Source organism: Bos indicus x Bos taurus, chromosome 11 (genome assembly GCF_003369695.1).
Source record: "Bos indicus x Bos taurus breed Angus x Brahman F1 hybrid chromosome 11, Bos_hybrid_MaternalHap_v2.0, whole genome shotgun sequence".
NCBI classification, from domain to species: domain Eukaryota; kingdom Metazoa; phylum Chordata; class Mammalia; order Artiodactyla; family Bovidae; genus Bos; species Bos indicus x Bos taurus.
The window spans coordinates 85,302,164-85,315,172 of record NC_040086.1 but is presented as its reverse complement, the minus strand read 5'-3'; the positions used below and the strand labels follow the sequence as shown (position 1 = coordinate 85,315,172).

Below are 13,009 nucleotides of genomic sequence, written 5' to 3'. Positions count from 1 at the left end.
AGAAGGGGATGACAGAGGATAAGATGGTTGGACGGCATCACCAACTCAATGGACATGAGTTTGAGTGAACTCTGGGAGTTGGTGATGGACAGGGAGGCCTGACGTGCTGCAGTCCATGCGGTCGCAAAGAGATACGACTGAGCGACTGAACTGAACCTTCAGTCCTTCAGTATGTGAATTTAATTGGAAATAGAGTTGTTGCTAATGTAGTTAGTTGAAATGAGATCATATTGGAGTCAAGTCGACTCCTAATCTACTTGTAAGTGGTGTCTTTATAAGAGAAAGAAACACAGGAAGAATGCCATGGGCCCATGGACACAGACTGGAGTGGTCTATCTACATGTTAAGGAATTCCAAGGATTGCTGGGGACCATCAGAAGCTGAAGACAAAGATTCTTTACTAGAGCTCCAGAGATGGGCCTTTAAGATCAGATCACAGGACTTCCCAGATGACTCAGTGGTAAAGAACCTGCCTGCCAGTACAAGAGATGCAGGTTCGATCCCTGCCTGGAGAAGGAAACCCACTCCAGTATTCTTGCCAGAACCCCATGGACAGAGGAATGTGGTGGGCTACAGTCCATGTGATCTCAAAGAGTTGTACATGGTTTAGTGACTGACCAAAAACAGCAGGGGCATCACCGGCTCAGTGGACATGAGTTTGAGCAAGCTCTAGGAGATGGTGAAGGACAGGGAAGCCTGGCGTGCTGCAATTCATGGGGTCATAAAGAGTCAGACATGACTGAGCAACTTAACAACAACCACCACAGGCGCCCTCAGCCAGTGCCACAGCCCAGCCACGCAGGGCAGAGAGGGGCTGCCCCTCCACATGCCCATCTGGGGCATGTCCTTGTCCATCCACCGGGCGGCCTTATGCCCGACTGCAGAGCCACCTGACGGGAGGTCCCCGAGACCAGCGCTGGGCGACTCCTTTCCAGGACGTCCTTCTTCCCCGACAAGGAGGGTGGTTGGCTCTGTGCAGGCTCCCCGTGAGGCGTATGTCATCGCCTCTGGCCTTTTCTCACAGCCTCTGGGGCTGGGGGCTGGGACAGTCGCCTCCCAGCCACACAGCGCTCCCTGTACAGCACCCCGGGCCGTGTGCCCAGCCTGGGCCTTCCTCCTCCAGCCGCACGTCCTGTCTTCCTTTGCCCATTCCAGCTTCTCACTTCAAACAAGGTGCCCATCCAGGTATGTGTGTGTAGTGTGTTGATTTGTCAAGTATGTATGTGTCAAGTATGTGGTGTGATACATGTGCATGCATGTGTGTGCACATGGTGCGTGTGTGGTGTGTCTGATTGTGTGCACGTGGTGTGTCTGTGTGACTGTGCACACATGGTGTGTGTCGTGTATCTGTGATTGTGTGCATGCGGTGTGTGTGGTGTGTCTGTGATTGTGTGCACGCGCGTGTGTGGTGTGTCTGTGTGATTGTGTGCATGTGGTATGTCTGTGTGATTGTGCACACATGGTGTGTGTGGTGTATGTGTGGTTGTGTGCATGTGGTGTGTGTGGTGTGTCTATGTGATTGTGTGCACGCACATGTGTGGTGTGTCTGTGTGTGTGTACATGGTGTGTCTGTGCACACGTGTGTGTGGTGTATCTGTGATTGTGTGCATATGGTGTGTGTGGTGTGTCTGTGTGATTGTACGTGGTGTGTCTGTGTGTGCACACATGGTGTGTGTGGTGTATCTGTGTGATTGTGTGTATGTGGTATGTCTGTGTGATTGTGCACACATGGTGTGTGTGGTGTATCTGTGTGGTTGTGTGCATGTGGTGTGTGTGGTGTGTCTATGTGATTGTGCACATGTGTGTGTGTGCTGTGTGTGATTGTGTGTACGTGGTGTGTCTTTGTGATTGTGCACACGTGTGTGTGGTGTATCTGTGTGTGCATGTGGTGTGTGTGGTGTGTCTGTGTGCGCACGCATGTGTGTGGTGTGTCTGTGTGATTGTATGTGGTATGTCTGATTGTGCTATGTGCGTGTGGTTTGTGTGATTGCATACACATGGTGTGTGTGTGGTGTGTCTGTGATTATGCACACATGGTGCGTGTGGTGTGTCTGTATGATTGTGTGCACGTGATGTGTGTGCACAGGTGCTGGTTCTGACATGAACCAGGTGGGTGATGGTGGATCAGGAGTTGGACTCAGTTCGGAGAAACATCAACACAGTTCTTCAGAAAGAACCTCTTCTGGGTCTTTCTAGTCTGCGCCCCAGTATTCTCTTCCTGCCCCTTCGCAGGCCTGTGGCTTCAACAGCTTCTAGACACTCATAGGAAAACCATCCTTTCTCAGGCCTCACAAGGCTTCAGGAGCAAGGCTGGCGTGTCAAGCCTGTGCAGACAGGGGAGGGGATGGGGTTTGTGGAGGACTGGAGGGAGCCTGCCTGGACGAGAAGAGCGGAAGTGCAGCTCTTCTGAACACCATGCTGGCTGGAGAGCGTCTGCAGGGCTGTCCTTTAGAGCAGGTGGACATGCAGGCCAGAGAGGAGGGGGGCAGCTGGTGACCACAGGCTCTCCGAAGTGCACAGAACACCCTGGTAAGGTGAATAGCTGCTCCCTTACTGGGAAAGACTAGAGAATTTTACTATGACTTATGTGACCTAACAATGCTCTGGGTGCTGTGGATTTGTCATTTGTGGAAATTCATGGGACGTCTGAGCCCACAACCTGTAAAAGCTGGTGGACTTCTAGGAGAGCAGAGAAAAAAGAAATAATAGTAGTAACAACAGTAGCAACAAAAACAATGGCAGCGAAAATATATTCTTTATTTTGCTCTAGGCACTAAGCATGTAGTCGTCAGACAGCATGAAAAGACGGGTATTATTCATCTCCTTCATACAGATGAGGAGACTGAGGCTAAGAGGGGCAAGTGACTTGCCTGCAGGTACACAGCTGGTAAGCAGCAGAGCTGGGCTCCCTTTAGGTCCACCTGATCACGCGGCTTGACTTATTAGCGTTGAAATTGCTGAGCACTAGAGGGCTAGGCACTCAGGGTTGTTCTGCTCATTATTCAATTTCATCCAGGCTGGGGGTCCTGGGGGAGCCCCAGAGCTGTAAGCTTAACCCACTTGGGCGGGGCTCCGGGGTCCCTGGGGGGAATGACTCCATGGGGTGGTGCTCTCGACACAGGGAGCCGAGGGCCTCCAGGAAGAGTTTTCTGAAGGAGGAGGACACCGCGTTGTACAGGACAGGGGTCACTGCCGAGCTGACGTAGAAGAGTGTGTTGGTCACCATGTAGAAGTAGTGATAGAAATCGTAGAGTTTGCTGGAAGGGAAACCCGGAAGGCTGGTTAGAGGGCCGGCTGCCTGCCCGCCGGGTCCTACCCTTCCTGTTGGGAGCCAGTTCAGGAGGGCCTGCTTCCTGCTATCGAGAAGCACAATGTGCATTCAAGAAACGTTCCATCAGCACTGGCTGCCCTTGGCTGCCACACTCCACCCAGCATCGGAGTCCCTGTTCCTGGCTGCCAGGCCCAGCTGCCTGCAGAATGAAAAGCACACCTACTGATGGACAGAGACCATCGTCCAGGCTCTCGAGGCGTGGGGGGCCTTGTGCTGCTGCATGAGGTCAAGGAGATGTGGCTTCGTGATGGGGAGAGAGGCATTCTGAGAATTCCCTGGCTGCCTTGGGAAGGGCTGCACCTGTGTGCATGTTGGTGTGTGTGTGTGTGTGCATGCTTGTGTATGCGTGCACTTGTGTGTGTGTTTGTGTGTGTGCACTCTCATATATGTGCACATGTGTGTCCGAGCTTGTGCATGTGTGCGCACATTTGTGCATATGTGTGCGTGTACTTGTGTGTGAGTACTTGTGTGTCTGTGTGTAGGGGAAATTGCAGCTCTCGAGAACCAGTCATCTGTTGACACAGCTATTTCCTTGGAGGCCACATAGGATCTCTCTCCTCTCAGATGTCTGACTTTTGCTTATCATCAGGGTGCAGTGATTTCCAAAAGGAAGAGAAGGGATTCTCAGCTTGGGTTTTCTCCCATTGTGTCATGAAATGGGTGTGCACGCTCTCATCTCTAAGCAGCCTCTATTAGCTCGTGGAATCCCAGCTCTGAGGCCTCCTCCCTCTCTCCCTCCTTGTGAGAACATGGCCTTTGCCCTGCTCCCTACCTGCAGGCAGCTCTCCATCCCGGAGTCAGGAGGCTGGAAGCCCTGACTGCCACTCACACAGCCTTAGCAGTTCAGAGAGTTTTCTAGATGATGCTTGGTTCCCCACCCTGAACTGGAAATTTTTGGGATAACAGACTGGGCAGGGCCAGCTAGAATGGAGGCCAGAGTTCTGGAGAGGCCAGCAACCAGGGGCTTCCCCTGGAGAGTGCAGGCAATCCCAGCCCCATGCCATGCCCCCCATGAGCTGGGGTTCCTCCCCTCACTCACTCAGTCCACCGTTCGTCAGGGACGTAGCAGTACATGAGCCTGCGGACGTGGTACGGCATCCAGCAGACGACATACACGGCCACAATGGCCCCTGCAGGACAGGTGGGGAGAGAGACAGACAGCAAACACATTAGCAGTTATGCAGCTCTGGGGGGGCAGAAGCTGCCCGAGGTGACAACAATGTTTCCTGAGAGTTTGTTCCTGGAGTCTAGGGGTTGGCAGGAAACTTTGAGGTTATCTGGCACACTCTTGTCTGGAAAGAAAGTGAAGGTGAAAGTTGCTCAGTTGTGTCCAACTCTTTGCAACCCCATGGACTATACAGTTCATGGAATTCTCCAGGCCAGAGTACTGGAGTGGGCAACCTTTCTCTTCTCCAGGGGATCTTCCCAACCCAGGTCTCTGGCATTGCAGGCTGATTCTTTACCAACTGAGGTATTAGGAAAGCCCCACTCTTGTCTGGATCTGTCCCTAAACCTACTGTTACCCTGTCCTCTGAGTGAGTGTCCACTTTAATCCTAACTGGTCCACTGATGTGCTTCTAGAAACTTCTACAACATCTATAACCTCCTGGCCACTAGAATATACTCCTAACTCAGGATTGGATATTCCCCCTTGGTCGTCTAACTGCATAGATGTGTGTGCATGTGTGCCTGCTAAGTCGCTTCAGTCATGTCTGACTCTTTGCGACCCAATGGACTGTAGCCTGCCAAGCTCCTCTGTCCATGGGATTCTCCAGGCAAGAACACTAGTGGGTTGCCGTGCCCTTCTCCAGGGCATCTTCCCCACCCAGGGATTGGACCCATGCCTCTGTGTCTTCTGCATTGTCAGGGTTCTTTATCATTAGTGCCACCTGGGAAGCCCAACTGCATAGACAGTAGAACTCAAATGCCCTGCCTTACAAAGCCTCTCCCCTCCTGTGTCCCCTTTTTCTGGTTGATTGATGGCACCACTGTCCATCTGACACCCAAGTCGTAAGCCAGAGAGTCTTCTCTTTCCAGTACTCCCAAGATCCAGTCTATTAAAAAGTTACTCCCTAGCATCTCTCCTCTCTCCCTTTCTCCCCACCTCCACTGTGCCCACCCCAGGGGACCACATCTTCCCTCCACTGGACTGTGACAGCAGTCTCCTAACTGGCCCTATTGACCTAAACTTCTCCTCCTTCCCTTCCCTCCTTCTCCTCCTGCCCTGAGTGGCAAACCCATTCTCTAATCCACCGAGGTCCCTGGACTAGCAGCATCCACCTCAACTGGGAGTTTGTTAGAAATGTAGACTGTCAGGCACACCCAGACCAGATGCGTCAGAATTTCTGGATGGGGGCCCAGGGGTCCACGTCTGACAACTCTCCCCAAGCATTCCTACGTGCATGGAAGTTTGAGAAGCACTGAACCGCCTGTCCTGCAAAACTGTCAAGCATGTATATCTCAAGAGCAAGTCCCCCTGTCATTCCTGGGCCCCGGCTCTTTCAATGATGACCCATTGTCTATGGAAAGAAGTCCAGGCCCTTCACGTGCTGCTTTTGCTACTTGGCACATCACATCACACTTAGCTCTTGGATTTCAGTCCTGTGCACAAGACTGTGACATACACGTGGCAGCACAGACCCTGTCCCTTCCTCCATCCTTCTGGACCTTTGTGTGCGCCTGGATCACACAGGTGCGTGGAGAGACCTCTGCTTTCCTGTGCCTTTAAAGTTGTCCTTACAGAGCCAAGTTTGCCCAGATACTTAAACACACACACACACACACACACACAGATCAGTGTCGCATCAGAGAAAGTGGAGAGTTAGTGGGGAACCGGATTTGGAGACCTAGCTGGCCTGCGTCCACAATGCCTGGTCAGCGGGTCCTTAAATACATTGGTTCCTTGTGTCCATCTGAACAATCAGACTCCCTGAGAAGCAGCCAGGGGTCTGTTTGTCTTTGTGTCCAACCCCCCTGGAGCTGATGGGGCCGTCAGTGTACACAATTCCCATTCCTTCTTTTAATTATACTACTGTACCTTACAGAAGCCTGTTGGTGATTGTATAACTCCCCAGGGCATAGAGAAAAATGAGACCTAGATAGAGGGAGGAACTAGCTCAAGGCCATGTGGCCAGGGATTGGTGGAGACCGCCCTGGTCTGGCCCTTCCACTCTGGGCGGGGTTACCGGGAACTTAACTGAGAACTTGGATGCTGCGCCGGAGGCCACGGATCCGGCGGGAGTCCTTGTGTCTCACCAGGGCGGCCTGGTCCCCCAGGGCCAGTGTCTTCCTGTCCTCGCTCATTAGCTCCAGGCGGCTGGGGGCAGAACTGCCTGCGGCGGGAGGGGACGGCACCTGGGAGCAGAGGGCTGCCAGGTGGCTCACGGTGACCCCGTTCAGGAAAGCGGTTAATGCCAAAGGGAGCACGAAGGACACCAGCACATTCACCTGGAAAAGGTGATTCCAAGGGTTATGGCGGTCGCTCCAAGGCTTGGTGACCGCTGGTCCTCAGGTGTGCCCAAGGGCCTGGGAATCTGCAGCAACAGGAGCAGGGCTGGGGGTGGGGGTGACAGCGGATTTACAGATGCTGAGAAAATTCTCAGAAAGTAAGGGGAGAGCAGTGAAAATAGAAAAGACAAGAAAACGGGGCGTTTAGGATGCTCACTATCTAAATAATAGCCATGCTGGAAAGAAAAATAGAGAAAAGAGTGGAGGAAACTATAATGTAGGAAAAAAAAAAAAAAAACACATTTAAGAAAGTTTTCCCAGGGCTTCCTTAGTGGCTCATTGGTAAAGAATCCACTTGCCAGATGAATGGATAAGAAAGCTGTGGTACATATGCACAATGGAATATTACTCAGCTATTAAAAAGAATGCATCTGAATCAGTTCTAATGAGGTGGATGAAACTGGAGCCTATTATACAGAGTGAAGTAAGTCAGAAAGAACAACATCAATACAGTATATTAACGCCTATATATGGAGTTTAGAAAGATGGTAACGATGACCCTATATGTGAGATAGCAACAGAGACACAGATGTAAAGAACAGACTTTTGGACTCTGTGGGAGAAGGCGAGGGTGGGATGATTTGAGAGAATAGCATTGAAACATGTATATTATCATATGTAAAATAGATGGCCAGCCCAGTTTCAATGCATGAGACAGGGTGCTCAGGGCTGGTGTACTGGGATGATCCTGACGGATGGGGTGGGGAGGGAGGTGGGAGGGGGTTTCAGGATGGGGAACACATGTACACTCATGGCTGATTCATGTCAATGTATGGCAAAAACCACCTCAATATTATAAAGTAATTAGCCTCCATTAAAATAAATAAATTAATTTTAAAAAATCCACCTGCCAGTGTAGGAGACACAGGTTTGATCTGGCAGGATCTCACATGCCACAGAGCGACTAAGCCCATGCACCGCAACTATTGAGCCTCTGCTCTAAGCCCAGGAGCTACAACTGCAGGGCCCACGTGCAGCAGCTACTGAAGCCACTCTCCCTAGAGCCATCACTCTGCAACAAGAGAAGCCACGACCATGAGAAGCCCACATACAGCTATTAGGGAGTAGCCCCTGCTTGCCACAACTAGTAATAGCCCATGCATCAGTGAAGATGCAGCCCAGCCATAAATCAATAAAACTGTATTTTAAAAAAGTTTTCCCAAAATTGAGGGATATGAACTTCAAGACTGAAAGGTGTGTGGGTGCTCAGAACAATGGATGAAAATAAATCCACATCAAGGCACGTTCTTATGACATTTAGCACCTGGAGATAGAGTAGGTCTCCAAAGCTCCCAAAGGGATAAAACAGGGCATGTACAAAGGAGGGGAACCAGAATGGCCTTCAGTTCAGTTCAGTCGCTCACTCGTGTCCGACTCTTTGCGACCCTATGGACTGCAGCACGCCAGGCCTCCCTGTCCATTGCCAACTGGCCTTAGACTCACTCAAAGCAATGAGGAAGCTAGAAAATAATGGACTGATGCTTTAAAATTTGTGAGGAAAAACAGTTTCCATCTTGTAATGTTCTGCCCAGCCACACTGTGAGAAATGAGAGGATAAAATGAAATATTTTCAGACACGTAAATTTTCAAAAAGTGTTTTTACCTTCTACGGACATTTTCTCAGGTCTCAGGAGGTTACAAGAGCGTATGTTCCATCAAAATAAGCTTGTGAACCAACATAGAGGGAGACCTGGGATCCCCGAATTGGGTGTCCCCCAGAGGAGCGGAAAGATGGGGTAGCATTGGCAAGGTGCTGGAGCAGAGGAGAGGGCTCCAGACATGATTGAAAAATACAAGATGAGGTTGGTTGATTACCTGATGGGGCTCAACATATTGACAGGGTATTTATACTTCTGGTGTGTGCATGTTAAGCCACTCAGTTATGTTCAACTCTTTGCAATTTTGAAAGCAAGTGGAATGCTTTCCTGTTGCATTTTTATTCCTATTTCCACAGTTTTCCATATTCCTGTTAAGACTGAAGTTGATATATGTATTTCTTTTGAAATCCTTCATTAACATTGAATGTTTTGGCCTCTTTTTCTATCTGTACAATGACCCAATAAACTAGTTGTTCTTGTCATGGGGCTAAATATCACTAGTTTGGGTGATAATAGAAAAGCAGAAAACTGGGTGGGTCATGAAATCTACATTTTGTTACCTGCTCTCCAGGTAATTCTTAAACCCAATCACGTTTGCTCACCACTCCTGCAAGACTGGGAAGACTTGAGTCAATCTTGAGTTCAAATCTGGAATTCTCTTTATTTTTTTATTGAGATATAGTTGGTTTACAATACTGTTAGTTTCAGGTATATAGCAAAGTGATTCAGTTACACATACATACATATATATTTTTCAGATTATTTTCCATATAGCTTATTCCAAGATATTGACTATAATTCCCTGTGCTATACAGCAAATCTTTGTTGCTTGCCTATTTTATATATAGTACTTTTTATCTGTTAATCTCATAGTCCCAATTTATCCCCAGTCTCTCCCTCCCTTTCCCCTTTGATCACCATAAGTTTATTTTCTAGGTCTGAGGGTCTGTTTCTGTTTTGCATTTAGTCATTTATATTATGCTTTAGATTCCACATATAAACGATATCGTGTAATATTTGTCTTTCTCTGACTTACCTTCACTCAGCATGATAATCTCTAGGTCCATCCGTGTCGCCACAAAATGGCATTATTTCATTCTTGTTTGGACTTCTCTTAGTGCTTCCCTTTGGCCAAGTCTCTCCCCAAATCCTTTGTTTAATCGGGCAGTGAGACCCAACTTTCTGACTGCTCTCTAGCGTGAGAGATGAAAACACAGGCGGTGGGCTCGCTCCTCCCGCTTACCTGGACGAAGACCTGCAGGGTGGTGCGGCTCACCAGCACGGTGCACACGCGCGAGGCGGGCTCCGGCTCCCCGCCCGCCGTCTCCAGCTCGTGCTTCTGCCCCATGATGACGGCCATGGGCAGGGCCAGGCCGAGCGAGGCGGCCCAGACGACGGACAGCAGGCGGCGGGTCTTGCGCGGAGTCAGCAGGCTTCGGGCGCGCAGGGGCTGGCACACGGCCAGGCAGCGCTCGGCGCTCAGGCTGGCCACGCTGAGCACCGTGGCGTAGGCGCACAGCTCGCGCACGAAGTAGTAGGCGCGGCAGCCCAGGTCTCCGAAAACCCAGGGGTAGTGGAACCACACGAAGTTGTAGAGCTCCATGGGCATGCCGACCAGCAGCAGCAGCAGGGCGGAGAGCGCCAGGCTGAGCACGTGGCAGCGCAGGCGCCCCGGGGGCCCGGCCCGCGCCTTCAGCACCACGTGCACGGACAGCGCATTGCCCGCCGTGCCCAGCGCGAAGATGAGCGAGTAGAGCGCGGTGAACAGCACCTTGGCCCAGAGGCGCGTGTCCACGCCCAGCCGCGCGTCCAGGCTCAGCGCAGGCCCGGGGCTGGGTCCCGGGGCCCGCGGGCTGCCAGTCTCCATCGTGTTCCCGAGACTGCGCTCCCTCCCTCTCCCTGCCCGGAGACTGGGCGAGCTGCCCCGTTGGCCAGCGCCTCCCCTCCTCTCTGGGAACCTCCAGAATGGGAGGACACGCCCCGTGGAGGGTGCCCCGGAGCCGGCGCAGGACCGCGAGGGTAAGCCTGTTAGCTGCGCTCACGTTTCTCAGTTCAGTTCCCTGCGGGGGAAACACGTGCCGGATGGAGGGTGGGCTCATTTTGGGAGGACCTGAGAGACAGTGAGTTGGGCCGAATGCCTCCATTTACTAGCTGTGTGACCTTGGGCAAGTTATTTTTTGTCCTCTCTCAACCCGTTTCTGCATTTAAACAATATTATCTAGACTGCAGACTTTCTGTGAAGATTGCATGGGTGAATCTGTGTCCAACTCTTTACCTGTGGCATAAGCAGGCATCCCACATGTGCCATGCGCTCTGCTGCTGCCTGTGTGTACCATCCCAGGGCAACTGATCAGAATTTGCCCACATGTCAACATTTCCCAGGTAACTCAGTCGTAAAGAATCCACCTGCAATGCAGGAGACTCAGGTTTGATCCCTGGGTTGGGAAGATCCCCTGGAGGAGGAAATGGCAACCCACTTCAGGATTCTTGCCTGGAAAATGCCATGGGTAGAGGAGCCTGGTGGGCTATAGTCCATGGGGTCATAAAGAATCAGACACGAATGAGCATGCATGCAACATTTTGCAGCTGTTATTCTTGGAAAAGGTCTCTTTCATCTTCTTGCTAAAGGCTGTTTCAGTGCCACGGTAATGTCCTCAAGGAAGTCCTCTGTCACTGACAGCTGCCTGCACATGATATCTGCTTTCCCCATCCTTTGAGGACGTCATGCTCATGGAGCAGTATAAGAAAGTGGAAAGAAGTATTGAGCGTGTTTTAAAGCCTTCCATAGGTCTCTTTCCTAAACCCATCTAGAATACCAGAACTTAATTCACTTATTTAAGTTTTTTTTGGCTGCACTGGGTCTTCCATTGTTGTACCCGGGCTTTCTCTGCTTGTAGCGAGTGGGGGGCTACTCTCTAGTTGCGATGTGCAGAAAGGTGAGATGCAGTTAATAAGGGAATGAGGAAGACTCAGCGCCAAAGACACATCCAGTGGGCTCTCCCTGCAGATGTGTGCAGAGGGCTCAGGATTTCTATCTTCACCCAGGGGTCTAGAGGAGAATGACTGATAGGCCCTCTGGTTGTAAATCCCATACCTGGTCCCTCTAAGCTGAAACTCTGAGAACATATCCGTGTGTGGATGCTCTGGGCCTAGCACTTGCTTCTTCAGTACCCACAAGAACTTAATTTTGCCTCTGAATAAAATCATCACTTGTGTTAAGGTTGCTTTCAGCCTGTATTGGAAGACTCTGGTCTTTGATATCCTCCACTGTCTATGTTAGAATCAAAATCTGGGCTTCCCTGTTGAGTCACAAAGTGAAAGTCGCTCAGTCGTGTCAGTTTGCAACCCAATGGACTATACTATCCATGGAATTCTCCAGGCCAGAATACTGGAGTGGGTAGCTGTTCCCTTCTCCAAGGGATCTTCCCAACTCAGGGATTGAACCCAGGTGTCCCACATTGCAGTCAGATTCTTAACCAGCTGAGCCACCAGGAAAGCCCAAGAATACTGGAGTGGGTAGCCTGTCCCTTCCCCAGTGGATCTTCCCAACCCAGGAATCAAACTGGGGTCTCACATATTGTGGAAGGATTCTTTATCGGTTGAGCTACCAGGGAAGCCCATTGAGTCACAGACCAAGCTAAATTTCTCGATCTCTAATTGTGCAGCAAATAATTCATAACTACCCAGTACTAGAGGGTGCTGCTATGGGTGGCAGTTATGGAAGGGAAGGATTACCTGTCCAGAGATGCCAGAGGCAGGATGCTACGCTGTTTGGGGTAGTGGTGTGAAGTACTGACAAGTCTTCCTGGCCAGGCAAGGTGTCTCTGGATCTAAGAATCTGGGTGTTCTGCTTGCTTTGTGTACCTAGATTCCTAACTTTCTTGCCTGTTGCATGTAGGGTCCCATCAAAAGGGCTTCTGCCATGGACTGAACTGTGTTCCCCTCCCCATTGGTTGAAGACTTAACCCCTAGTGTGACTGCATCTGGAGTAAGGAGATAATTAGAGTTAAAGGAGATCGTAGGCGGTAAGTATCCATATAAGGACTTCCCTGTGGCTCAGATGATAAAGCAGGAGATCTGGGTTCGATCCCTGGGTCAGGAAGATCCCCTGGAGAAAGAAATGGCAACCCATTCCAGTGTTCTTGCCTGGAGAACCCCATGGACAGAGGAACCTGGCAGGCTACAGTCCATGGGGTTGCAAAGAGTTGAACACGACTGAGTGATTAACGCACATGTAAGAGGAGATATCAGAGAGTTCCCTACCTCTCTCTGTCTCTTTCTTTCTGGCACACGAGGACACAGTGAGGAGGAGACAGTCAGTCTGCAAGCCAGGAAGAGAGTTCACACCAGGAACCAAATCTGTTGGCACCTTAATCTTGGACTTCCAGCCTCCCGGACTGTGAGAACATAAACTTCTGCTGTTTAAGCCCCACAGTCCCCAGTGTGTGTTCTGGCAGCTTGAGCAGACTCAGACAGCTTCCTTCCCCAAGCAGCCTTTTGTCCTGATGCCAGTACATGACCCAGAGAGTTTACTTGCTACTTTAACCTTGAAAAAAGACAGTTAATTCCCTGT

At 50.7% G+C, this 13,009-nt stretch overlaps 1 protein-coding gene across 1 annotated transcript; it reads right to left on the bottom strand.

Annotated features, from left to right (window-relative positions):
- Positions 1-2,736: 2,736 nt before the first annotated feature.
- Positions 2,737-10,353, bottom strand: NTSR2 (neurotensin receptor 2). The gene is made up of 4 exons (XM_027556051.1): positions 9,680-10,353; positions 6,529-6,778; positions 4,371-4,461; positions 2,737-3,257 (listed from the first exon to the last, which is right to left on the bottom strand). The coding sequence occupies exons 1-4, from the start codon at positions 10,301-10,303 to the stop codon at positions 2,999-3,001; spliced, it is 1,224 nt and encodes a 407-aa protein (XP_027411852.1). The 5' UTR covers positions 10,304-10,353; the 3' UTR covers positions 2,737-2,998.
- Positions 10,354-13,009: the final 2,656 nt, after the last annotated feature.

Excerpts from the sequence above, each read along its gene's own strand:
- NTSR2 (XM_027556051.1), bottom strand. The coding sequence starts at position 10,303 with ATGGAGACTGGCAGCCCGCGGGCCCCGGGACCCAGCCCCGGGCCTGCG. Across the intron at positions 6,779-9,679 it reads CCCTGCAGGTCTTCGTCCAG|GTGAATGTGCTGGTGTCCTT; the intron begins GTAAGCGGGAGG and ends CACCTTTTCCAG. Across the intron at positions 4,462-6,528 it reads GCGCAGCATCCAAGTTCTCA|GGGCCATTGTGGCCGTGTAT; the intron begins GTTAAGTTCCCG and ends CCTGTCCTGCAG.